Consider the following 27,018-nt stretch of genomic DNA (forward strand, 5'->3'; position numbering starts at 1 on the left):
GCCACAAATGGCTCTTTTCAAATAAAAGGGGTTTTCAGCACAGCTTTCACAAGCAATGTAATGACAGAAGAAAACACACAGACAGAGCAAAACACGTCACCAAATTTTTAAAGATATAAAATTCAATACTAACCCATCTAGCAGGTAAGTCCTGTAGAATGTGAAGATCCAAACATCAGGCAGCAGGACAGAGACAAGACAGTAAGAGAGGGACAGAGATTTGGGTGGGAAGCAAACATCAGAAAGTTAAAAATTGTATTTATATTTCATTATTTCATGAAGACACATACAGAACTATTTGTAAACACACAGAGACACAGAATCACAGGATTACATGAAAACAGAACTCACCTCCTCTGAACCACAACCAGAGTGCATCAGAATTGGCTAACAGCACTCTCTGAGCAGGGTTACCTCTGTTTTCTAGAAACATGTTCTTCAGTTCACTGCAATTCTTGACTTGAGATTTTTTATTTTTAACGCAGTTGTTAAATCTTTACTCCCTCTCTCTAGGCAAGCATATTATTAGACAGCACCCCAGGTAAGTGGTTACAAAGTAGTCTCAAGCTTTTTTCTCAGCTTCTTTCTCTACTGAAATTCTAGGGAGATTCCTAATGTACTATTCAATGCAAAAGGAGAATTAACAGAAACGCCACTGGCACTTCACACAGTCTGCTTTGAGCTATTTGCTCCCCACTCCCCCAGCTGTGTGGCAGACTAGTTCAGGAACAACTGGAGCACAGCAAAGTCCTGGATTACTGGAATTACCGCAGGAAAAATGAATTCAGAAACATAAACATTTTTAGAGTCTGGTGTTTCAGGGATTTCCTCTTCCCTGTGGCTAACAGGGCCTCCCTCAAATCCCAACTGCAGAAAATGAACAAGTCCTGAATAGCCGTTTTGCAGCAGGAGACATTTAGAACTTGGACCAAAGAGATGTAGGATGGATCACAGAGTCCTTGAATGGTTTGGGCTGGAAGGGACCTTAAAGACCATCCAGTCCCACTCCCCTGCCCCAGGCAGGGACACCTTCCCCCAGCCTAGGTTGCCCAAAGCCCAGTCCAACCTGGCCTTGAACCCTTCCAGGGAGGGGGCAGCCAGAGCTGCTCTGGGCACCCTGGGCCAGCGCCTCACCACCTGCATGGGGAAGAATTTCTTCCTTACATCTAATCTAAATCTACCCTCTGCCAGCTTAAAACTGTTACTCCTCGTCCTATCTCTACAACCCCTGATAAAGAGTCCCTCCTCACCTTTCCTAAAGGCCCCTGTAAGTACTGGAAGGCTGCTATAAGGTCTCTCTGTTACAAATATTAGCTTTTTGTATCGTGGGTACAAGTATTAGCTGAGGAATTCTCTAAGGGCAACTCCTATAAAGACAAACTATACCTGGTCTCCTGAATCCACTGATGGAAAGCATTTGCATGCTGAGCAAATTCCTGGCGCAATTTGTCATTTTCTTCTTGCCTTCGCTGTTCTTTCTGCAGCTCCAACTCACGTTCCTGACAAATGAACAAAAATAATTTCAGAAAAATAAGGTGATTGCCCTCATCCTGTAATAAAAAGCAAAAACTAAGAGCTGCATGCCATCACAGTTCTGAAGCTCAAAACAAGACTGACTGCTTAAAGCATGTCCCTGATATCTAGACAAAATCATCTCAGATGACACCACAAAACGTTCCTACTGAAGGTATTGAGAATTAGAACTGAACTGAACCAGCAGTTATTTTACTGCATAGCATGGACATTAAACTTATTTTATAATTAAGCAGCAAGGCACACATGCTTTGTCTTTTGAAAGATTGCAAATGGAAGACCATGAAGACAACGGACAGTAGTACGAGTTTATAGCTAATGGAAATGTCGTCCTTGCTCACACATTTTGAGATATTTCCATCTGCAGAATAGTGACAAACTCTTGTACTGATTATCTTGGAGGACAACTTCCAGGGAAGACTTGAAAGGTCATAAGCTATGAAAAGAGTCTTTCTCTCTCTGACTTGCCTTGATAATTTTCTGCAGATTCCTCCAGGTTTCTTCAAGAGCCTCCATAGTGAACCAAGTATATGGGTTAGAGGCCACACGGAAGCTCTTGATCTGGCGATCAAGCTCTGCCAGTTGGTTGAAGTCAGCTTGGGCAGAACTAAGTGAAGAACGGAAAGCATCGTGAGCTTCTCTCAGTGCTTTGATTTCTTCCAGCGAGTTACAGCGCACAGGATCTGTCAGGTCCTCTTCAGCATTCTCAAACCAACTGTTGAAGGCAGATGCCTTCTTTGCAAAAGTCAGGAACAGATCCTCAACCTTGAAAAAAGAAAACAATCCAGTTGTTCAGTTATGCAGTAATGCAAATATTCTCTATAAGTTGATCTGTAATTAAAGGCAAGATATCACTGATGCACGTTATTACTTATTTCTTGCAAGCATTTAAAAAATTCTTATGATAAGTCTCCAGGATCTCTATAATCATTAGCTGCAAATGAAAAATCTACAGAAGTTGCAAGTGTTGTATGTTTTTTTTCAAATAGAACAATTATATTTTTGTAGCCCCATGGTTTGGCCACTCACCTTTCTGAAATGCTCCTGAGCCTCCAAGAGTTTCTTTTTCCTGGCAGCAGAATTAGCAAGTAGCTGGTTCCAGCGTTTCATCAAGGAGGCATGCCGAGCCTCAATGGCCTTTGACTGGATGTGTTTGGCTGCGAGCAGCTGGTCTTTCAGTGCAGTGATGTTTGCAATTCCTTCCTGCTGGAAAGCCTGAAGTCCAGCATCAAAAGTTTCCTAAAGGATTAAAAGAGCAAAATATTTTAGATTGTATTTTTATTTAAGCATTCCAATATCCTGCATATAGTTCAAACAAATACTAAATCCTTGTGCATTCCCAAAGAGTTCACCTGTCCCCTCCACCACTCAAGGGGTTGAAGCAGCATTAGCACTAACCTGTTTGGTGAGTAGTGTTTGCACAGAAGAGAGGTCACGTCCATAATCATCTGTCTTCAGACTGTTTTCCTTCTCACCTGGAAAAATGAAACAAATTCACTAAAAATGTCAACCTCTGTATCAAATATTCCCTCTATTCCAAATTAGGTTACCCCAAAAGAATAAATCAGGCATAGCACTGCTGATTACTTTGGGTTTAGGTCTGCTTGTTACAACAGCAAGCAAGAAGCTACATGAGATCTTTTGACATGAAGGAGCATTTCAGTTTCTTTGTGACAGGGTATTGTGTCCCAGTATAGAACATACCTATCCATGACTCCACTACATCTGCTTTCCAGTTGAACTGGAGGAAGGCAGAGTTCTCATCTAGTTTGGCTTTTCTCTGAGCTGCTGCTTTCTCCAGATCTGACACCTTGCCTCTGAGGCCCTTCATCTTGGCAGTAATGTTCTCCTCGTGGTGATTGTTCTACATGACAGGAGAAAAAAAATAAATGCATGCCATGTGATCTTAAGGTCTTCCAAGGCATCCAGTAAGTTGGTGACAGAGCAAGGACTTCAACTGAAAGATTTTGTTCTCAATGCACTGCCCAAGAAATAGCTTTGAAAGCAGTTAACACCAAGAGCTTATACAGCCTCAAAAAACGAGTAAGAGCTCTTTTCAGGAGATGACAAATCAATCCACAGAGAACAGTAAGTACACTTTGACATGAAAATGTCCTGGGTAGCCTTTGAAGGTTTTTTTTTTTTTTTTTTTTTTGTTTTGTTTTGTTTTAACCAGTTTATGCTCACCTTTTTAATGAGATCCTCTCCGTTAGCACAAACATCGTTCACTCTGTCTTTGTGGACAGTGAAATCAGTCTCAAATGCTTCATGCTTTTTCAGCAAGCCCTGCAAATACGAGACACAGAGTCACTTTTAAAAGTAATTTCTCACCATTTCTTACAAATAAAAAAATTAAAATAATTTATTGTTCTAAATCAGCTAGCATAAACTTTTTCTGACAAAAACTATTAATCTTAGCTGGTTAGCATAACTTGCTGTTTTTCCGTGGACAACAGGAGACTGATACTGACTTCCAATGTAAATTCAGCCAACTGAATTAACCAGGACTGCCCACGAGGGGTCAAGAAACACAAAGACACACTAAATTGCAAGTAATTTATACAGGAAATAACATATTTGGGATGTTTTTATAAAATGAATTAATGTTTTTTTACAAGATAGGCCTTCAAAAGGATCCAACAATAACCTCTAAATTGGAAAGACAGTTCAAGAACTGTCCTTAAGCTCTAACCAACAATAATGCAACAAGAACAACAAAGAGGTGACAACTTTCTCCATACCTGGATAGCAGCAAGGGTGTCCCCATAATCCTCACTGGCTACCAATGTCATTTTCTCATTGATCCAGGCTTCTTCTTCCTCAACATTTGCTACAAACTGCTGGTACTCCAGAGACTCCTCCAGACGCTGACCTCTGTATGGGAAAGGAAAGGTAAAATTAGCCACAGTGCTGCTTTATGGCTTTGAGATACAAGATGTAAAACCAAATTACAGCAGCAGAAAACCTAAGTGCAGAGACTGAACCCTAAACACGCAACCATTTACACTTCACTTCTTCAGCAGCACACTGCAATGTCTACAGCTCTAGAAATTCCCTGGGCCACAAAGCCTATAGCCACTCAAGGACTAAAAAGAGTATTTTTCTCCCAACAGCTTCTATTCAAAAACACATCCTGGTAGTGGATTAAGGCCAGTTATTTTCGAGTCTATAGTTTCTAACTGGTGCAAGAAAAAGCTAAACACAGCACACATCAAAAAAACCCTCATTTTTCTACTGAGGAACATTATCACTAAAACTCTTTTCAATAGTCTCCAGGAGTCTGTCACCACTGATGTGCTGTTACATCATATTACCAACTAATGACCCATACCCTAAACCCCTGAAATTCAGTAAATCCAGCTATTACGAGTCCACGTGACTGTTTTAATTAATACTGAATTTTACAAAAAAACCTCACACACCTAGCAGCTGCCAACTGCTTTAACTCTTTCCAGTGATCCACAAACTGAGCCAGTCTCTGTTGTATCTCTTCCTTTCCAATTGTGTTATCATCTGAAAGCTTCTTACCAGTGTCTAGAACACCCTGCGAAGCAGAGAAACACACAGTTACTGGAACATCACTTGCTCTGTTCTTAAGCATTCTATTTGGGTACCAGCAAACCTATTACTGGCTTTCATATTTGCCATAAGCAAGAAGGATGCCACTTATAGACTGATCTGTCAAGGACAGAGGCATTTACCTGGATAGCAGGTTCATGGGCAGCTAATTCTGCTTCCAAGCGCTTGTGTTTTTTCCTAAGGTTCTGCACACCGGTTAGGTCTCTGCCATAGTCCTCTGAGCTAACCAGAAGTTTCTTCTCTCTAAATTCAAGGGAAAGAAGAAAAACAAAAAATTTGAACATTACTTCTATAGGTCAAACCTGACCCAAAAATACCCCCCACAACAACAAACTACTGCAAATAAGGAAATGCTCCTCATAGCACAGAAATTTTGGATGTAAAATACTGTCTACATGAGTTATCAGCAAACAGCAGCTAGCTCCTGGCAGCACAGTCAGGAGTAATGTGTAGGGGAAAGAAAGAAGGTGACAGACAGCCCATCATTTCTCTGTGAAGGACAGAGTTTCTCTGTATTGTTTTTCATTTGAGAGAGGTACCTTTTGTCAAGTTTACCCACTGTGGTCCAATTATATTTTTTTATTTTACAAGCACAGCAAAAAACATGCCCTAAGTTGAACGCTTTCAGTCAGTCTCACTTCTTTCCCTCCTCCCAAGATACTAACACCAATACAGAAAGAGCATTTGATTAATTGCTAGAACTGGATGGAACAAACAAACAAACAGAAGTACTTCAGACTGAAAAAGTAAAGTCTGAATTTTCACTAGGAACTTTCCCAAAAAGAGTAGAGTAAAATTTTAGTTATCTGGTCCAGGTCTAAACAGCATTAGTTTTTCCAGTATGGAGCTTTCCTTCTTGGGGTTTGACCAAAGAAAACTGCAGATAAGAACCCACATGCAAGCTAGTGCTGAAGCTGTTTGGATACAGCTTTCCTTGACTGACATGTAAACAGGGTTTCTTGTAGAGACATGTACTTGCGGAAGGGGCAAGCTACAAAACCACACTACAGACTACGAATGCTGTTAGCAAGCCGGCAGCAAGCACATGCACCCATGTCAGAGCCTCAAACTTCCAAAATACACACTTGATCCAGGACTCCTCATCATCCATATCACGGAAAAACTGATGCAAACGGTGGGACTCGTTCAGCTTTGCCCGGCGGGCAGCTGCCATACTCTTAATCCTCTGAAAGCGCCCATTAATGGTCTCACGTTTATCCTTTACTTGGGATGTATCAAAAGCACTGCTGGTCATCAAACTATCAGCCTGACTGTTCAGGTCCTTCAGACGATCCTGGAGATGTGGGTAAAAAAGTGTGTGAATTGCTTGGATTTTATTTCTGTATTTGTTATGTCACTATAAATAATGTGACTGCTGTGCAGAGTCACAGTTTTTATTAAGAAAACATGTTTAAACAAGTGTTCAACAAGTGTCAAGCAGCAGATATTGAAGGGGTATCTGCAGAATTTGCTGGTTACTACGACTTCCAAAACTAAAAGAGGAAGCAATACCTCATGAGCAGATATATCAGCTTCCAGTAATTGGTGTTTCTTCAGAAGGTTGTTAACTGATGCCAAATCCTTCCCATAGTCTTCAGATGCCAACAAAGCCTCCACCTGGGAGTGGGGAAGGAAAAAGGGAAAGAACAACAAGTTGTGTTTTCACAAAACCCTTGAAATTATAATGTCTTTAAAACTCTGCAAATTAATTCTCTTCTCAATTTTCTACAGCACGGATAAGCTATTCTCACCTCACTATTTATAAACAATAACATAAAGGCATTCACAAGATTTTTAGTCATACTAAAGATTTTTTCAAAATAAATTTAGACTTGGTCAAAGGTGGACTGTGCTCCACAAAAATCTATCTTCCGCAAAGGGAATCAAAAATTAGAAAAACAAGTCCTGTAATTCAGTAATACCCATCTCGGTTACCTCTGAAAGCCAGAAATCAAAGTCCTTGATTCCAGTATTGAAATTCTGTTGCTTATTAGCTTCTTTCAGTTTCTGACTCTTCTCTGCTGATTTCTGTACCAGGAATTGCCATTGGTCAGCCAGGGCAGCTAGGCGTGCCTGTTATAAAATGGAAACGATAAATGCTACAAACTAAAAACATAAATTCTGATAATGCAAACCCAGAATATTGTGCAAGTTTGACTTTTGATTCCCTATACACAAATTACAAAGTCACTATTTCATGCTGCCTAGCTATAATTCAGTTCAACTTTTACATCCCAATCATAGGATTGAAAAACTTCTCACCCTTGAGAACAAATGAGAATGATTACCCTGATTTCTACTTTGGAACTGAAAGAGAAAAGTGTCTATAAAACAAGATTTGGTTTTGAGGGATGCTCTCCTCCCCCAATTATCCAAACACTTCTCAAAGCAAAAACTAAGCAAAACTTCTAGGAGTTGTACCTACCTTCACAGCATCCTCACTGCCAGCACACGCTCCTCTTTCAATCAGCGAGTTCCCCATATCAATGACTCCACGGATCCGATCCGCATTGGCATGGAGCTCAGCTTCAAAGGCTTGGTGTTTCTGGTGTTTGCTCTGAATACGACAAAAGCAAAACTGTTAAGAGACTGGACGAAAGGCTCCAAAATTGTTCTCATGGGCCGAGAGGACAGTGGAAGTGTTGTCGACATACATAAAGAAGTTTGTATATAGCCTGATCTAAAGTTCTCTCTCTCAGGAAGAATACTTATCATTCACTCAAATAGTAACTCTCATTAATCTGAGAAACAATCAAGCTTTGACCTAGCAAAACCGTCACTGAGCTGATACATATAACTCAGACATCTTCTGCATTTTACAGATGCCCGTGCAACTTTTCTTGCATTAAGTTTATCTGTTACTCAAGTAAAGCTTTCTCATTTCCAATGCCATCACCTCTGAAAAGCAGCAATGACACATACCCTAGGCAGAAGCACAGTAGATCATCCTTTCTACTACTATAGTAATTTCACAAATTTCTATTCCTCTTCCTAATCTATAGGTAATTAAATCACTGCTGCAGCCTATCTGCTTTCTGCACATTTTTGATATTAGTCAGTTATACATGGCCACATTATATATTAATGATTCAATACCCCAAAACCTCTATAAAAATAACTATATCATTTATTAAAAAATTTTCTTTACTGAGTTGAGAGCACCATGAGAACAATAGGAGCCTTGATGTGGGAGGAAGTATGCAGTTCTCTCATATATACATGATCCATCCACCCACTAGGAAGATAACAATAGCACAACAATGACAAGACAGAATTTACAAGTATTAACTGGAAATGCTAGTAACATTGGACATGGGTATTACAGTGCCCTGAGAGAATGGAATGAAAGGAAATACTAGATTAAAAATAAAAGATGGAAAATACTATAGCGCTGGCATGAGAAATTCTGCATGAACTGCTTTATTTTGGGAACTGTTAATCCTGAATGCTGAGATTATAAAAACATATCCTTCAAAGCTAGATTTACCAACATGTAAAATTCAATTAAAAAGCTGCCAATTGCGTATCTCCATATAATTGTCATGACAACAAATCCCAGACAAGCCTTTTGATTTAATACAAAATACTATTTTTTTTGACTAAAAAAATAAAATATATATATCTATAAAATGTACCATAGCCTAAGTGACAAACAATAATTCTTTCCTTTCTTACTGTAGCTACCTTCTCCTTTCTTTGTTCTGTCTTCTCCTTCCATACATCCTCATTTTACTCCATTTTAACTTTTTCTGGAGTGTTCTTTCTATATTATTCCCTTCTATGCTACTGCTGTCAGAACTAAGACATCTAGGTCTATCATTTTATTGAATCCTCCTTCTTCAGCATTTGATTCTACAAACTCAAGCTAAAACAGTTGGCATTATGTCATGTGTTAAATCATCACTACTGAAGATCCAGACAGGAGGATGACAGGCCCAATAACCAAGTTTCTGAAAAATTAGGATAGAAACCCATTTTTCTATAGGCTAACTCCTAAAAAACTCCACTGAACTACATCACTGCTGCACCACAAATTAAACAGATCATGCAGAACACCTGCAAAACGAATACATAAACAAATGATGCTGAATAGGCATTAACAAAAGCGCCACATCCGTAACATGAAGATCAATAGCTGTACCTGGATGTAGGTCAAGAACTAATAGAAAACAAAGAGATTGCATGAACTGATGGATGGAGCAACAGATTGCAACCAGACCTTGTGCTCACACATAAGCCATACAAAGAAGACATATTCACATACCAGGGCTAGTCCAAACTACTTACCAGCAGTTTGGAAAGCTATAAAACAGATTGAGAGAAGTAGTTCAGTGCATTCATACTACTTCATAAACCAGTATTAAAACAAGAAGTAACTAACTAATTATTCCTTAATACTGAAAAATAAATGAGACTTGACATTTTAGAACATAAGACAGATGAGACCCAAGAACTCCACCTCCATATTTTATTATCTAGATGCGGGGAGAAAGATAGATTCACTATCAAAGGGTTTCTTGAGGACACTTGCTGCTGCAGATACCACTTATCTTATTAATTACATGCATCAATAATTACCAAGTGAGTTCTATTTTGGGTCTTGTTTCATGGATAATGTAACTTCCATTTTCTCCTTGTTAAACAGAGACCATGTCCAACATGGTGTATTATTCTGTTATCACTGAACAAGAACTCCTGAGCATATTTTTTCAAAACAGAGTATGCTTTGCAAAGTTAAAAATTAAATTTTGTTTTTTTGAGCAGAGAAACTTATTCACCTGGATATTTGTGGGATCCTTATATGACTCATCACTTGCAGTTTGGAGTTTTTCACTGATCCAAGCTTCTATTTCATCCACATCACGACTGAACTGCTGGAGTGTCTGAGACTCTCCAAGCTTTGATCTCTTTTCAATCATTTGAGCTTTCAGACGAAGCCACCTGTAAGCAATTAAATATATATCTGGAATGAAAAACTAGGACTGCACACGGCATCACATTTAACAGCTACAAAATGTTGCCAAAGAGCATTCTCTTTCAGTCAGGATGTGCATCCCACCTTGACAGGGCAATACTGACCTGTCCAGAACCTCATTGCGTCTGTTAGCAATGACTCCTTTTGCATAATGATCAGCAGAGATCAACTGGTCAGCAAAAGACTGCAAGACAGCAATTTTCTCTTCCTATTTAAAACAGAAGCCATAAATTAGAACTGTGGTTCCTTAAAGCCAAGTGATGAGCAACATCTGCAACAGAACAAGACTTTTTTTCTTCTTTAAAATGTACATTATTGTAAATATGACTCTGTGAAGGAAGTCAGTCTCCTGCAGGACTGGAGAGTTCAACTTCACAACTTCTTTCACCTGTGGCATTTAGAAAAAAGTATCTATTGGACTTTAAAGGTGGCCAGCAGCCTTCTGTTACAAGAAACTGAAAATATACCTTTTTCTGTCATAAAAAAATTTAAAATAGTTATTTCAAATCCGTAAGGGATTTACACAAATACTTGCCACTATTCCTACACTGTTTGTAGACAGTGAAATACATCCCTATCTGCATTAGCTGCTTCAAAACTTCTGCACCAGATCCCAAATGGCTCAGTGTTTAGAACTGAACATTAAAAGCCGTACATGGTAGTAACCTCTTCTGTGAATAATTGGCATAAGAAGAACTAAACAATTTCCTCCTCACTTCAGCTACACTCCTCACCTGGACATTGATTGCCTTATCAAAATCTTCATGTTTCTTGATGAGTGCTTCCACACTGTCTAGGGAGTCTCCTTTATCCTCTGTATTTAGAAAAGCCTCTCGGGCAGCCATCCAGTTTTCAGCTTGTTCACAGTCCCGATGAAACAGCTAGGGAGAAAAAACTCCAAAGCATGAGAAAGACAGACCAAGAGCACTGCTCATCACTATGAAAGAAGGAATTATTTTTCTTTTTAAAATGCAGCAGACTACCTGTAGTTCTAGGCACTGGTCTAGCATCATCCTGCGCTGGACCCAGGCCTTCTCTAGGTCTGTCCGTTCTTGATCTAGAATATCCAGTTTCTCCTTGATCTCTGGGCTAGCATAGTGTCCATGAGCCAGAAGTTGTTGTCCAAACTGTTCAAATGCCTGAAAAGTGCCAGCCCTTGCATCTATTTCAGTGCGGTGTTCCTGCAAGGTACATAGATGCGTTACTAAACAGACAGACAGTCGAGCTGGAACTGATCTATTTTTGGAACTCTAAATGGAAAGTGTCAGAAAAAGAAACATTTGTTGATGTTTATGATACACACTGATCTTCTGCATACCTGGTGCCTTTCCAATAGAGCTTCAGCTCCAGTCACATCCTTTGCAAGTTCATCTGAGGAGACCAGGCCCCGGATTCCATTGATCCAAGACATAAGGTCCCTGTGAACACACATTAATAGAGAATTTTATCCTCCTTCCACTGAAATAAGTCAGAAGAGGAAAAACAGTCCTTTTTCGAACCCTCCCCATAAATATTCCTGTGGAACAATAAGCCATATATATTTCACTAACAATAGAACAGACAGATAAATTGCATGGGGAGAAGAACAGCATCTTTACCTGAAGTCACTGAGGAAACGCTGCAGGTCATGAGAATCTCCAAGCTTCTCTTTGCGCTGGTCAGCACGTTTCCCCAGACTATTCCAAGCCTGATTCAACTCAGTACATTTTTCTTGGAGATCTTCAGCAGATTCTGGATGTGACTGGATCAAACGCTGGGCAGTTTCACCAAGAGAATTCACCTAGAATTAGAGAACGGGAAATAAACACAATGAGACAAAAAGAATCTTTTCTACAGTTCAATCATTTCTGCTAGATAAAAAGAAAGATTTTGGGCTTATCCGCCTCACAATCTCACCTTGTCTCCAAGAGCTGCCAAGTCTCTCTCAAAGCCTTCATGCTTGCGCTGCAGAGCCTGCACACTGGCCAAGTCATGTCCATAGTTGTCTGTATTTAATGCTTGATTCTTCTCCTCTATCCATTCTTTTGTTTCATCAGCATCTCTGATTTCAGTGAAGGGAAGGCAAAAGGAGAATTTAAATGGAGGTCATATTAGGATCTCTGACACCTAGTGGGTTGCCAATTTCCAGAGAAGCTCATGTAGTTGATGGTTCTATTAAATTATTTCCCAAGATGACACAAGTGAACTCTGGCAAAATAGGACAGTAATCCAGACCTCCCAAGACCACAGCAATTCCATGTTTTCATGTCAATAAGTCTTTCTTTTTCTAGTAAGAATATAAAGAATTCTTGTTGGACCACTGGTTGTCTAACTTCCACTAAACAAGATGGGGGATGAAATATGATTTGTTTAGAATAGGTCCCACTATATTTCAGAACTCTTAATAGACAAGCATTTTACTGAATTAAGACCAAATATGATACAAACACCCCACCTGTGGAATCTCTGGACTTCATGGGCACTGCCCAACAGCTGGCTTCGCTCTTCTGCTAACTGCTGCAGAGATCTCCAGCGTTCATTCAGTTCCTGCAAATCAAACAAAACCCCCCACTGGTACCGCAGACCACAGTTTTATAGCCTTACTCTTTACTCAAAAAGCTCTCGTGCTGGACTCACTGAATGACGTTATTGATTACTCAAGTTTTCTGTTTGATGTTTTGTTCACATTGCTTATCCACACCTTCTTTATTCTACTGGAATTTGTACACATGCCATCAACCCCTTCACCTCCGCTCTTACAGGCTTTACTTCGTCAAGCAGTCAATAAAATAAATGAAAAGTCAAGACTGGCTTTTCACTACAGATGAAGGTTACTATATTCTGCTTAATTACGGAAGAATACACAAATTCAAGTAGCCTAGTTAAATAAAATAGTTTTAAGGGTTTCTCCTGAGATACAAACCCAAATGATTTTATGTATATAAGATGTTGATGTAACCTGAGAAGTAAATGCTGTATGTGTCAGTACTTCTTCCAATAAGTTGATTCAAAAGGGTTAATAAAGAGTAATGAAAGATGAAGATTGTGGAAAGGTAGGAGAAGAAACATTCTTGGCTTTTAAATCAGCTCAGAAAGAATTGTATTTTTACCTTTATTGAGTGAAAGGTTGCCACTGTGTGTACCATCAAACGTGCAGACTGTATGAAAAGGTAGAAATGAAAAACCATAGCATTAAAATCAACCCTAACCAATCAGGGCCAATATCAGACTGAAAGAAAACTCGTTAAAAATCTATAATAACTTGTCCTGGATCAAAAATACAACTCTACAAAATGCAGGAAGAAACACACCCCCTGGATTTTAAAGGTTTCAATGAAAACTGTTGAATTCTTTAATTTTATATAATTCTTTAGAACAGTGTTTTGAATACACTGCTTAAGATGAGAGAGGCAACCAATAAGAAAATCAGTGTAAGTAAATTACAAAAGCAACTAAGAATAATTAGTTGAAATACCTAAGGTAGTATAGATCAGAGTAAGAATAGTTAGACATTTACAAGTGAGTACTATCTTGCTAGGGTAAATTGAAAAAAACAATAGTCTTAATAAGGACAAAGAAGAGAAAATTTAAAGGAACATTCAATAAGTAAATGAAAAAAAAAACAAAAACAAACTCTTAGTCATAGGGATAGAAAAAAAAAGAAACCACACGAATGGTTTAACTTTTGGCTGAGTTTTTTGCCAAAATCAGTTTATCAAGTAATCCAGATATTTCTAGAACATCATCAAAATTGGTGAAGGCTAATTAGAAAAATGACAACCAATTCCCTCCAACATGCAATCTACTTTTCTGACAGTGACGGATTACTTTCACAATTTATCCCTTTTTAGATATATACAGAGAACTCTTAGTTTGCTAAGTTACTATGAGACTTTTAGAATTCAATGTACATGTGTACATCTGTGCAAAAAAAAATAATTAAAAAAATCACCAATTCCTGTTGACATGCCTACATTTTCTACAATGCTGTCAAAATAATGCATATTTATCTGGTTTTCCCACATTAACACAGCTTAAGAGATGTACAAGCAGCTTTGAGCCTAAGAGGGTGGACGCAAGACATGAAACGTGGGAATAAAATACTAGAGAAAAGCACAATGTTGGATAACATCAAAAATATTTGAGATATTTTTGTGCATCAGCAGGTGACAGCTATTCCATTGTAAGCCACTAATGAATGGAAAAAGGCTTCTAACTATTGTAGAAAATGAGCTAGACATGGATAATGGAAAACAAAGATACTGCTATACACATACCCTTAACTAAAGGAATATGGCTTGAAGACATAAATGGCTTTGACTTTCAGGAGTAAAAACATTTCTTTCTGCTCCCTACATAAAAAAAAAGTGAACAGGGACTATTTCGCGTCTACTGGCCATGTAATACCTAAAGAATGTTGGTATAAAAACTGGAATCAGTCTTATAGTACAAGCTCAAAACAAAATGGAGTTTTGCAGCAGAGAGGTAAAAAATGGACTGTTGGCAACTTCTATGGCTAAAGCAATTCTGTTGGAAACCCCATAATTATTCTCATAATCATATCTGCAAATAGAGAGCTGACAGTCATTTGACTTTGCCTACATGGTTTTTATTTTTAAAACAAAAAGTAATACCTATATGACATCTTTATATATTGAGAGAATCTGTATGCAAGTGTATGAAGGTGAATTCCTGCTGAACACTCAGCAAATTTTTGTAACATGTTTGTTGAAGCAAACAAGGAGTGAAATGAAAGTCACTAACCCTAAATCAATACCAGTTCAAACACTTGCTGAGACCACTAAAATCACTTTGTCAACAGTCTTTAAAAATAAAATAAAATAAAATAATAAAATAAAGGGGGGAAATAAATAATTAAAAAAAAAAGGCATATGAGAAGGTGTCTGGTCTAAAAAATGATGTGCTGCACTTCTTGTTTTACTTTCCTGTTGCATGCTACTATGTAATGACACCTACCTTCCAAGGAGAGGCTGTCTTAGAATCAGTTTCATCCTGTTTGAAAATGTGAAGAAACAGCTTTAAATAGGAAGCAAAATCTAAAACTATCAGAATATACTAAAAATCCTTGTAAGTTCTCCATGTTCAATCCTTAACAGAGTCAATCAATTTTTACAAGTATTTGTGTCATGTTCTGGGTTATCCTGCTCTGCATTGATTTGTGATGGGGGGGTAAGACACTCAGGAAATAAAAGAATTGAAGATAAGATGATCTTTTTATGTCCATTAGAAGTCATTATTGAGTTCCTTCACAGAAATGAACTACAATTATGGCTGAACTTCTACTTGTACATCCCAAACCTGTCAAAAGTGCCACACTATCTCAGAAATTAACACTTACCCTGGGCATCATACCATAGACTTCCTGCAAAGTAAAAGGGAAAAACAGAAAGAACTTGTTATTTTCTATCAGAAATAAAGTTTTTACTGTTTTTGAGAAAGGGAAGATGGGAGGAGATATGCTTCCATCCTTCTTCTACAAACTGGTTACCAGTATGTCATTAAGCCAAATAGTGTTTGCACAACCTAAACTTGTAGCAGAAATGGGAGTTTGACTACTCAAACATTTACTGTAACGCAACATCTTAGAGCCCAGAAAATAAACAAGCTGCTTCAATACTCTGTTGGAGCCAAATATAATTATTTACAGAAATAGCACAAGTATGTGAAAAGCTGGCAAAAATAAAGAGATGTTACTAAAAAACCAAACCACAAAACCCCTCCACTCTATTGAGCTCTATTTTATTTCTCTTCTCCCCTAGCATTCCTCACCATTTTTCCTGCAAAGAAATAAAGACTGAAATTTTAGATTTATAGGAAGAAAAGCTAATGCACGGATTCTCCATGACTTTCAATATTTCTTTAAAGACCTGTTATTCCTAAAAATTAAAAAAGCTCTAGATGGTGCAACTTGTTATAGCATTATTTAAAAATAAACAATTCAAAGGGCCACACTACAGAACTGGCATTAAGTACCTCTAGTTAGAATACCAGTATTATCAGATCAGAGAGCAAAAATGAACAGCTAGAAGCTTGCAATGACATGTAGAGGGGAAGACAACAGACAAAAGAATGGAAGAAAGACTTTTGCTTCTCAAGAAAATTAGACTAAGTCAGAAAAAAGCAGACCTGTTGCTGTACTGCTTGCACTTCATCTGCCATCAACCCTTCTGACTCCAGGTCATTCGCAACCTTGTTTATGTCCTTCAGACGTGACTCGTTAGCTTTTAAATCCTGCACAAAACAGTAAAGCATCACAGGATTAACATTCACAAAAGCAAACCATGTGGAACAAGTTGGCACATCAGGGGTACCAAAAAGGACATGGTTTGTGAACAGCAGAATTCAGCACACTTGACCTTTACAGTTCCCAGTGAAGATACAATGCACAAGCGTCTATGCCCAGAAACCCCGGCTGCCCGTGCCCAGCAGCAATGGATTGCAGAAACATGCTACCAGAGTTTTCCATATTCAAAGTTAATTAACAATCAAGAATGGAATACATTTTTAAACTGTCAGGTATACAATATTACCAGCACGAAGATCAAAAGCTATCATCCATATTACTGCATGAATTAACTAAAAGGCCAACTTGAAAAGTAATTTTTTTACTGTGACACTTAAATGCTTTCAGCCAAACAGACTGACAGCTTTCTAGAAAGCAGAAAGGGAACTTGGTTAAAAAAGTAGTGGAAAACATGTATTTGCATTTTAACAGTTGACACATTTTAATTTCAACCATTATCTTATTTTAGAAGACCCCAAACCCAGTAACTACTATCATCTTCTCACTTACAATAGTAGGTTGGCTCAAACTGTTTGCTAGCCAACTTTAAAGCTGTAAGCGTGATAATGTCCACATAACTGTCAAACTACTGTATTTTCCAATGTATAATGCATTTCAGTGCCCAGTATCTTATCAAAGTGAACAGAATAAATACATCTGCCTAAACAATTCTTTCACACTTCATGCAAAGAAAAAAATTAACTAGTATTGCAAATTAAATTCCTCCAAAGCTTGGCAAATTCTATATTTGAATGTGCTGAAAGAGAGTATCAGTTCTCTGGGAGCTGGGAAGCGTGTAGCAATCTGGAGACTGTAATGAAACTGAAGACTTTCAAATGTGTGATTCTCTCCATCCTCGTAAAATAAAATAAAAAAATGCATATATACCTTTTTATTTCCAATCAAAGCTCTATTTCCTTCTCAACTATGCTCAGCTATGAAAAATTATCACAGATCAGAAAGCCTTAAGGGGAAGGCCAAAACCAACACATACATTATGCAGCATTACAACCTACCTTCTGAAAATCATCAAATTTCTTCTGTAGCACCTCCACCTGCTCCAGATCAGCACCTACTTCCTCATTTGTGAGTGCAGCTTCCTTCTCATTGATCCACTGTTGAAGCTCATTAGCTTCACGGAAAAGCATAAATTTTTTGCAGCTTTTTTCTAGCATGCCTTTACGTTTTTCTCCCAGCTCAAGAAGAGAGTGATACCTGGAACATGCAGAAAAGGAAAGCAGGGGGCAGTCAGAATGAACTGAGCAAAGTCACAGTAACTTACCAAGTACTGGTATCACCAAAGATGTGGGAAAACCCTGCAGTCTACACACTGTCCCTCTACAGAACGATCTACTTGTAAGTAATTAGGTAAATGTAAACTGTACATGTTTCTCCTCTACATGGATATGCACACCAAAATGAGATCTCTCACATGCAACACTTCACTAGGCAAAAGCAAACCCGAATCACAGCTTAGGTCAGAATAGCATCTTAAGCTACAGCAGCATCGCAGTGCAGGAATGACTCCATTGGGTCTTACTTTGAGAGGTATCTTCCTGTAGTATGTCAAGTTTGCCATCACATTATGAAATTCCACTAGCCTCCCAGCTTCTGGACATAAACATTTTACGTACCCATTATTCAGTGCAAAATCCGCTGAATGTTAAAAAAAGGTGTTATTTCTTTGATAACACAACTATATTCAACTGGGAAATCCATTAAACTAATTCACATACACTGTTTTTTTTCTCTGTGGAATTCCCAACAACATCAGTGAAATTACTCCTTGTTTACATTAGAATAAATGCAAAGTAAAACCTCTAAAATGTTTCAATTGGTTTGAGCAGGCAAATAAACCTTGAAAGACCAGCCATTTATTTAAAACCACAAGAAAACTGATGTCTCCTATTTGATTTCTGCTAACCAACTAGACAGAGATAATCCTACAATCTCTTTCCCAAGCTATTGATGAAAAAAGCCAACAGAAGTTTTGCAGTCATTGATACTAAATTACAGATCTCTTTAGCAAAGCGTAATGCCTGTTTTTAAAGAACCTGCATTCAGAAAAGCCACACCCTTAACATCCGTCCTTACTGTTACACTACTTTAAGTTTTCCAGAAGATGAGATATTCTAGCTGCATCTGGATGGGGTTTTTTATATCCTGAATCAGACTGCACACTGACTTACTACGGTGACCAACAGCAGCAACTGATTCTCATTACTAAGCCATGAAGTTATCCATTTTGATGTTATTAAATCAAATAAAAGAAGACACTGCTGAGATAACTGCAGGGTCCTCAAATGGGGAAAGGACAGCCTTACAATGTTTTCATTTCCCACCTCAAAGCGCACAGGCAAACACTGAGCAATTACAGCTCCCAATTTGAAGAGTTCAAGGATGCAGCATTTTCCTAACCAATAACCTGAAGATGGCAAAGTCTGTTGAAGAAAATCCTTGATACCCTAGGCTGTAATGTCTATACATCAAACTGATAATCAACTCGTAAGTCTTTCCAAGGAAGTAGATACTTTGTGGTTTCCTGTCTATCCTGGTTTAAGACTGGACAGAAAGGAACTAAGAATCTTTTGTATTAGGTTTCAATAGAAACATTCTACCCTGACTTGAGGAAAACACTGTTTTGAAGCTTGCCCCGACTGCAGATGTTTGCATCAGCATACTAAATACTGGAGAAGCTCATAGAGTAAAATTCCTTTAGAAGCAGACTTCAGACATTAACATAATACTTTCACTTTTGATTCTCAAGAAATATATTCCCTATGAAAGGACAGTCAGGCACAGCCAATGAACACCATTGCTTTGGGTCTCCCAGCAACTTCCAAGACTATAATGCAAACTTGGTATTTTTTCCAGGAGACATGAACACAAAATTGAAAAGTTAATGTTATAATAAAACACCATAATCCTACATAAACTAATGCTTTTCGACTACCCAGCATGAATGTTACTTTATATGATAAACTGTGCTAACCCCACCCTTCCCAAACTCTAAGACATTCATATGTGGTGTAATACTTGGTATATATATTATATATATACTTATATAAACAAACAATATTTCTATCTGCACCCCAGAAAGTGCAAGAGGTGCTTTTTAAAGAGAACAGTCTAGATATCACTAAAGCCACGTTTGGTAAGCAAAATCAGCATAACGGAAAATAACATCATCAACCAATTTAGCAGCGTAGAGGTGACCAACAAGATAAGCAGCTGGCAGGATGGCTGGCTATAAAGAACACATGAAACACACACCATGACACCCATCTAAGCTAAAATAATTCACATTGCAGAAATTACTTCCTTCGTGTCTCTTTGGAGCAGCTTTCCCAAAGAAAGAAACAAAGGGAGAATGAACGGTGACAGTATGGAGACAGCATGGTTTAGAAAGTGCTAATCCTACTCACAGTTCTTCGACCTGTTTCATACGCAGAGATACACTGCCGACTTCCTTAGTTATGAGAGTCCTGCACAGACAGAGGGAGCACAGCAAACGCATGCAAAAAATTAGTCAGATTAACAAAAATAATGAAAGCAGCAGCTCCATCCATGGGTTGTCTGTGGTGGGAGATGGTGAGGAGTTCACATTTAAATGGTGAAAATTAGGTGTAATTCAGAAGCAAACAAAGTAAATCACACCAGAGTACAATTCACATAAGGAAACCTCAGCAGTACAGTTGCACTCTCTCTATAAGGTCTCCTCATTTCCTGATCACTGTGCCATGTGATTGTAAACTAAAAGGTGGTCCCCTCTCCTTTGCTCTTCAGTAAGGCATCCCCCTTTTCAGCAAATAAACCCACAGAGAAAGTTATACATTATCAAAATCCTGAACAACGCATCACAATTTTCCAGCATCCTTTCTTCTCATGGGTACAAGGTTTTTTATTATTTTTGGTTTGGTGTAGGTTTTGTTGTTGTTTTTTTTTTGTTTGTTTGTTTTTTGTTCATTTTTTTTTGTTTGGTGGGTTTGGGGGGTTTCTTAGGGTTTTCTGGTTTGTTTTTTTTTTTTTTTTCTGTTTTTTTTTGGTGTTTTTTTTTTGCTTTTTGTTTTTCTTTTTTTAATTTTAGAGCTAAAGCTAGTAATTACTGTGAATCGCTGTAATAACTGGTGACTCAAAACAACTGAGTGGGAAGAAATTTTCATGTAGAATGACAGTGTAGCTGTGCAAACAGATGGGAGTATGCATAAAACTTTCAGCTTTAGCTTCCAAGTGGCTTGATAAGATGAGCCAGTAGCTCACAGCTATCACCCACAGCCCTTGCTTGAACTAATCTACAAATACCATGTGCTTTAGGAGGTCATTACAAAGCAGCCATGTGGTTTTCTCTATTTGCAATGGCATGTTCCTCTCTTAAAAGAGAAAAAAAAAGGGGGGGTAGGGGAGGAGGAAGAAAGAAAAAAAAAAAAAAAAAAAAAAAAGAAGAGGGCACATTTTAGCTCACATAATGGCAACAAGTAACAGCACCACATTTCAGGAAAAAAAGTAATGAGCTAGCACCAAAGTAGTCACAGCTCCTAAGGAGGTCACCTCCAGAGGCAGACCTATATAGGGAGGGTACTGTACTTTCTGTAACCAAATTTAAGAAAGCTTTTCAAAACAGATCACACATTAAGCAGTGACAGCTACAAATACGAGAGCTGCTTAGGACAGATATAACTCACAAACAAGTTTAAGTTGTTAGGTACAACAACAAAAGAAACACAAAATACTGAAGTCAGACAGCAAGTTGAGCTCTAGTGTCATGAGTTTTACAGTTAAAAAATGGGAAAGGCAACAAGAAAATCTAGAATAAGAATAAAACAACTGAATATGGTGCCCCTGGTAAAGGAGCCCCTTGTTTTGCTCCAATTAATTACTCCCTAGTGTGAGAGGCATCAACCTAAACTTCTGGCACATGTGAGGCAAAGGCTAAGCCAGCAAATGCTGGATGGGTGTCATATCTCATCAGTTAGATCTTACTGGTTGTCAATTTGCTCCTGTCGCAATGCTATGCTGCCTTGCTCTTCCAGGAGATTCTCTCGGGATGCAGACTGGGCAGGATCCAGTTTTTTCACATAGGCAGCTGGTACAAATCCCTGTCGATCATTAACTTCAACCTTCCACCAGTCCTGAAAAGGTGTGGGGGGGAAAAGGCAACCACTGTGAGGCAAGCACCAAGCATAAAGTATGCTGAGCAACAGAAAGCTGCAAATTAGAGGCTTCTATTAACACAAGAAAACCAGTGATGCTCACAACAGTGTGTTGTTTTTAGGGAGATAATTTCAAATAAACTGTCTCTTGAAGACAAGTAGGTCTTAGTTTCATCTCCCCTTGTGTTTGGTCAAAAATTCCTCAACAGTAGGGAAGTTTTCTCACAGACATATATGCCCTATAGCACATATTCTTTATCTAACTTAGAAAAGCTGGCAGCTACAGAGGAGTCATGAGAGTGAGCTGAAGAGGTATGCTAAAGTGTTGAATGGGAACATGGACTAAATGTGCAAATTCTTCAACTTCTTTGAAGGCTCTTATTCAAAAAAAGAAAACCAAAAATGCTCTGCATAACATGTAACACCAAGCGAGCAAAGCAGCTCAGCAAAACGGATGGCAAAAGCATACCTTGTTGGTGCTGTTGAGTAAGGTGAGGATATCGCCCTTTTTCATAGTCACCTCCCGGGGACTCTTCTCTTGGTAATCATAGAGTGCCAGAACAAGCTCTTTTCCAGTTTCATCATCTGTGGGAGCAACTTGTTGCTAACAAAGAAGGAGCACAAGAAAAATTAGCTGTTCCATGTTTATTACAGTCGATGTAGTTGTCTTAAAAAAATACCTCAGCCTTAGCTAAAGCTACTGTAGTGCCATGAAATGATTCTTGTTGAAATAAATGTAATGCAGACAGGCTTATTTTACATGCTGTCTGGGCTCAAATCTTGAAAACCACCACATTATACTGTTTTCTTCCAATGCAACATAGCTGCCTGTTACTATTATAAAAACAGACCACTAAATTTTCTGAGAAAATTAAGTAGTCTGCAATAAGGTCTCAAGCCCAACAACTTTTATTAAGCTTTGTCTTTACCTTCTGCTGACCCAAGAATTTTAGCAACATGATTAGCATCCCTCCTTACCCTGCATGACTGGGCCTGTTCCCGTAATGCCTGTATGCTACTGCCATAAGCAGAAAGATCAGACATCAAAGCCTCATGTTTCTTCAGAAGAGCCTGAAAGTGAAAGATAAAAACATGTACACCTAGCCATTTTACAAATACTCTGCTTAATATATATATTTTGGCTCCATACACAGGGAATGTGGTTTTTTCAGAGCTGCTGGTCTTGTGACTCTCATGAGAGTAACTACTTTATTTATTCACAGGCTAGATAGCAGTCCAAATGCTTCTGATGCTTTACCTCTACCTTATCTCAGAAACATTCCTTTGTTGTGACCATGTATCAATCTGGAAATAGTGTTAAGTTTGAAAGTATGCCTTTAAACTACACTTCAATTTAATGAAATGCCTGTCAGTGGTGTCTGGGACATGGTGTTTGGCCACAGAATGATATGAGTAAAATAACCATAGACCAAAAATTTCTTCCAGACCAATGAACTGCTGAAAATTAGACTCACACTGAAATGCAGTATCAAATGAGAAATCTGCTGATATTAGTCTCATTGTATTTTACAAAAACCCTATAAAAAAAGGGAATACAAATGTTAAGTTTCCTTGCAATTGCTTTAATATACTGAGGAGCCAAATTTCATGTGTAATTACTAAGACACAGGAAAAACTGTCATCTTTTGACCCCGAGCCAAAATGCAGCTTCATGCAAGAATCTTCTACCTTTTTTTTTTTTTTACAAATCCTGAAATTAGCAAAGCTCCTTATTTTTTTTTACCATTGGACAAATCCTCACTGTGTTTATGCAAAACTGATTCAAACAACAATCTCAAATACCTCAGCAGAGTCTTCATCTTTTCCATAGTCTGTACTGCCTACAATTGGCTCCTTTTCCCTCATCCAGGATTCTGCCTCATTAGCATCAGCAAAGTATTGCTGTGCTTGCAGGGAATCCTCTAGGTCTTGTCGACGCTGAGATGCTTTAGCTTTCAGAGAGTCCCATTTTTGGTTTAGCTCATTCAATTTGATTTTAACATCTTCAGCTGCAAAATGACCTAGGTAACAAAGAGAGAGGGAACTGAAGGATTTAAGGTGACATAAAAAATACACACTAAAAGATTACTTGTACTTCTTGAAAGTCACTGAAATTAGACCCATTTAAACCTGTGTAGCCTATTCTGACGAGAATAATGAAAGCACAACTCAGCTCGTCCTTTTGCCTCAGACTGGAAAACACAGCACCTGCCAATCAAAGTGTACTAGGATGATTTGAATCACTAAGAATGAAACAAGACACATCATTGCATTTCTCAATGATGAAACAGGAAAGGTCGTACCTTTCCAGTGGTAGAGTTTTGACAACAGACAAATATTTCAGACATTTCCTGGAATCAGGGAAATTTTGTTTTAGTATTCTGGTGTTAGGAACACCCTATCAGAAATTAAGATACATGCTTATTTAAAAGCAGGAATGATTCTTCTTTCAGGTGACGGAATGACCAGAAGTTCATCCTGCTAACAGGTACTTATTGCATGGATAAAACCAGGCAGTAATTCTTAATTGTACGGGGCCAGAGAACAAAGTCCAGCATGAAGACTTTTGGATTTCTAAAAGAATTAAAACACATTGAGACATACCCTCTTCCACCATAGCATTTCCCTTTTGTGTGACTGCTTTAATGCGGGGCTCATGGCCTGCAATTTCTGCCTGCAAAGCCTGGTGCTTCTTTAGCAGATTCTGAACACCAATTAAGTCCTTGCCTGAAAAATATAAAACAGTTAATCAGCTAATTCAGAGTCAGACTAAACAAAAATTTCAAGGAAGCTGCAACCAGTGCTAGACAAACTTGCAGAGTAAGCACTATCACAGTGAAGACAGAGCACTATGAAAACTAAGTTACCCATTGGAATTGCAAAAGTAACATAACAGTTAAAGAACCAAGGGTGATGGCAAATACGTAACTCCAGGCAATGTTAATTACAATAAACATTTTGGAAATCTCCAGGAAACGTTCCATAAAGAGACAAGTTATAACAGAGCAGTGCTGACATCCAAAACCTGGAGATATCAGGATGGACCAACCTCGGTTTGTTGAAGCTGCAATAGGTTCTTTTTCCCTAATCCAGGTCTCTTCATCCTCAATGTCACGGAAAAGCTGCTGCAGGCGAAGAGAATCTGCAAGTTTCTGCTTGCGAGCTACCATAGGATCCTTTAGAGCTTCGTAACGAGCCACTAAAGCTTCTTGTTTCTTCTTAATATTGTCAGCATCAAAGTGCCCAGCATCTTGGAACTGGCGTGCCTGGATGGTAATGCCATCTATACGATCCTAAAATTAATTCAGCAATAGCATTATGTCAGAATTTCTGTAAGACAGCTGCAGTGACTGAAAACATTTTCAGGTCTTAGCTAATAAGATTGTGACAGAAGAAGAAAACCTCAGCTACATACTGCCAGTGCAATAACTTTGGTAAAAATTATTTCGTGTATAATATTCAACACATTATGTAAATGTAAGTGGGTTTAATCTGTCAATTTTACAAAAAAAAAAAAAAAAACCAAACAACAGAATTCTTGGAATTACATTAACTTTACAGATGTGCTAATCTAGACAAACCTTTTTTCAATTATTAACAACTGATAATTCCAGCTGTGGAAACCCAGGCTTTGTTGTCTTGCTGTGGTTTTAATTCCCCTAAAGATCATGTGGAAACGGAGGAGCCATCTGCTGTAAAGTTCTATATTTAAAAACCGATCCGTTCTCCCTCCCATTTCTTAGAGCTAAATGAAAACAAACTGAGCAAGGATAAGCTGTTTGCAAATGGAGAGTCTACAGGGGAATTATTTCCTACACAAAACACAGCACATCTTTTTAAGTTGGTATTCACAGCACAAAAAATGCAGTGCTGTCAGCAGGCCACAGTATGGAATTATTGTACTTTCTCAAAAAGGTTATTTTTGTAAAAGTCATGAAAATATTATTCTTAGATATGTACAATTTATGTTTCAGTTCAAAATTATTTCTGATAAATAAACCGTAAAGCCCAAAGCTACAAAAATTATGAAAATACAGACCTGCTAAGGTCTCTGGAGTGAATACGTTTGAGTGAGCAGATCTAAAAGGACAGGAAGAAAAATTATTTCCCTCACCTGGTGGGCAGCAACATCTGCCTCTAGCAGGGCATGTTTCTTCTGAAGATTCTGAACATTAGTAAGATCTTTTCCATAATCATCAGAAGCCAAATGTCCCTCTACTTCATACAGCCACAGCTCTATGTCTTCCACATTGCGATTAAACTGCTGCTGTTGATTGGCTTCACGTAATTTTATACCTGACCGAGACAGAGTGGTGAGAGGAAAAGACAACTTAGGTTTCCCACTTCATTTAATCCCCTTTTTGTCTTCCCCCACCTAAACTCTCTAGAAAAAAATTGCCCTTACTCCTCTGAGCAAGTCGTACCTTTGAGCTCAGTGGCCTCCAGAAGTTTTTTCCACAAGCTGATAACTTCATTCATGCGAGTTGCCACTTCATCAGATGCATAGTGATTGACATCAATCAACTTCTGGCCAGCTTTCTCCAGTGCATCAATACGACTCTGATTAGCAGAAAGCTCTGCTTCAAAAGCCTGATGTTTCTGAACTTTGCCTTGCAAGTTTGATGGATCCTACAGATGAAGAAAGAAAAAGAACCTTTCAATCCCAAATTAGTATCTATAGGTCTCCAAGGAATTTTTAAAATTAGACTACATTCATATACATGTCAAGATGTCACTAGAGGATTTGGTGCCAAATACATGCCTTTGAAATCAGAACACTGAAGCTACTGAATATGCATGATTACCGCATGATGGAAAAATCCCCCTTTGGGTCAGGGAGAAATTACAGTTCCTCCTGTTGCCTTTAATACTGCCTACTATCAGCAACATTTTGGCGCTGACACGGGTTCCTATCATTAGACTGATTATGTTAAGTTTGGAATTGCTTTAAAATTACTCTGATGTTCATCTTTGTGTTTACCTTGTATGCCTCATCTGTTGCAGTCTTCATTTTTTCATTAACCCAACTCTTCAACTCATCAGAGTCTCGGAAAAACTGCTGCAGATGAAAAGAATCTGCCAGTTGAGCACGGCGGTACATAGCTCTTTCATGAAGGGCATTTCGGCGGCTCAGAAGCTGAAAAAAGAAGCAAAGGTTTTTAAATTCTTCAAGCTTGTAAGAACCACCACCATATCTGTACTTCTGGGAGAGCTCCACTGACTTACCCTATATTGCAGTCATACCATTTAAAACGATAAAGCAGAACATGATTTAAATTCTACAGTCCAAATCTATTTTGGATACTTACAGCATCTCTGCGTGTAGCAACATCATCCATGGCATAATGGTTATTCTGAATCAACTTAGTAGCAAACTCATCTAATGCCTAAAGAGAAAACAGGTTTCGTTTTACTTGGTATAACAGAAATCGGCTGTGCAAGTTTACTTTAATTCTCAAAAGATTATCATAGTAAACCTAATAAAGCTAAAAAAGATA

At 38.3% G+C, this 27,018-nt stretch overlaps 1 protein-coding gene across 7 annotated transcripts in view; it reads right to left on the reverse strand.

Annotated features, from left to right (window-relative positions):
* SPTAN1 (spectrin alpha, non-erythrocytic 1) overlaps positions 1-27,018 on the reverse strand; it is a 52,705-nt gene that overhangs the window by 6,365 nt on the left and 19,322 nt on the right. For 3 of the 7 annotated variants that reach the window (XM_042786804.1, XM_033012035.2, XM_033012034.2), the window contains exons 13-51: positions 26,830-26,907; positions 26,502-26,657; positions 25,945-26,149; positions 25,635-25,816; positions 24,570-24,813; positions 24,125-24,247; positions 23,324-23,541; positions 22,499-22,591; positions 21,990-22,124; positions 21,351-21,499; positions 19,796-19,855; positions 17,387-17,585; positions 16,214-16,318; positions 15,426-15,449; positions 15,044-15,079; positions 13,177-13,224; positions 12,522-12,613; positions 11,984-12,128; positions 11,686-11,867; positions 11,406-11,505; positions 11,071-11,268; positions 10,822-10,968; positions 10,192-10,295; positions 9,891-10,053; positions 9,400-9,414; positions 7,538-7,669; positions 7,048-7,185; positions 6,625-6,729; positions 6,198-6,406; positions 5,235-5,355; positions 4,956-5,077; positions 4,275-4,407; positions 3,721-3,819; positions 3,238-3,397; positions 2,932-3,008; positions 2,563-2,772; positions 2,002-2,298; positions 1,387-1,499; positions 134-151 (exon numbers count right to left, since the gene is read on the reverse strand). In XM_042786804.1, the coding sequence (XP_042642738.1) occupies positions 134-151; positions 1,387-1,499; positions 2,002-2,298; positions 2,563-2,772; positions 2,932-3,008; positions 3,238-3,397; positions 3,721-3,819; positions 4,275-4,407; positions 4,956-5,077; positions 5,235-5,355; positions 6,198-6,406; positions 6,625-6,729; positions 7,048-7,185; positions 7,538-7,669; positions 9,400-9,414; positions 9,891-10,053; positions 10,192-10,295; positions 10,822-10,968; positions 11,071-11,268; positions 11,406-11,505; positions 11,686-11,867; positions 11,984-12,128; positions 12,522-12,613; positions 13,177-13,224; positions 15,044-15,079; positions 15,426-15,449; positions 16,214-16,318; positions 17,387-17,585; positions 19,796-19,855; positions 21,351-21,499; positions 21,990-22,124; positions 22,499-22,591; positions 23,324-23,541; positions 24,125-24,247; positions 24,570-24,813; positions 25,635-25,816; positions 25,945-26,149; positions 26,502-26,657; positions 26,830-26,907 (5,135 nt within the window). The remainder of the gene's footprint in view (positions 1-133; positions 152-1,386; positions 1,500-2,001; positions 2,299-2,562; positions 2,773-2,931; positions 3,009-3,237; positions 3,398-3,720; positions 3,820-4,274; positions 4,408-4,955; positions 5,078-5,234; positions 5,356-6,197; positions 6,407-6,624; positions 6,730-7,047; positions 7,186-7,537; positions 7,670-9,399; positions 9,415-9,890; positions 10,054-10,191; positions 10,296-10,821; positions 10,969-11,070; positions 11,269-11,405; positions 11,506-11,685; positions 11,868-11,983; positions 12,129-12,521; positions 12,614-13,176; positions 13,225-15,043; positions 15,080-15,425; positions 15,450-16,213; positions 16,319-17,386; positions 17,586-19,795; positions 19,856-21,350; positions 21,500-21,989; positions 22,125-22,498; positions 22,592-23,323; positions 23,542-24,124; positions 24,248-24,569; positions 24,814-25,634; positions 25,817-25,944; positions 26,150-26,501; positions 26,658-26,829; positions 26,908-27,018) is intronic. The other 4 variants (XM_042786805.1, XM_042786802.1, XM_042786803.1 and 1 more) reach the window with 4 other exon arrangements.

This window comes from Tyto alba, unplaced genomic scaffold, assembly GCF_018691265.1.
Source record: "Tyto alba isolate M040663 unplaced genomic scaffold, T.alba_DEE_v4.0 Super-Scaffold_11, whole genome shotgun sequence".
NCBI lineage: Eukaryota > Metazoa > Chordata > Aves > Strigiformes > Tytonidae > Tyto > Tyto alba.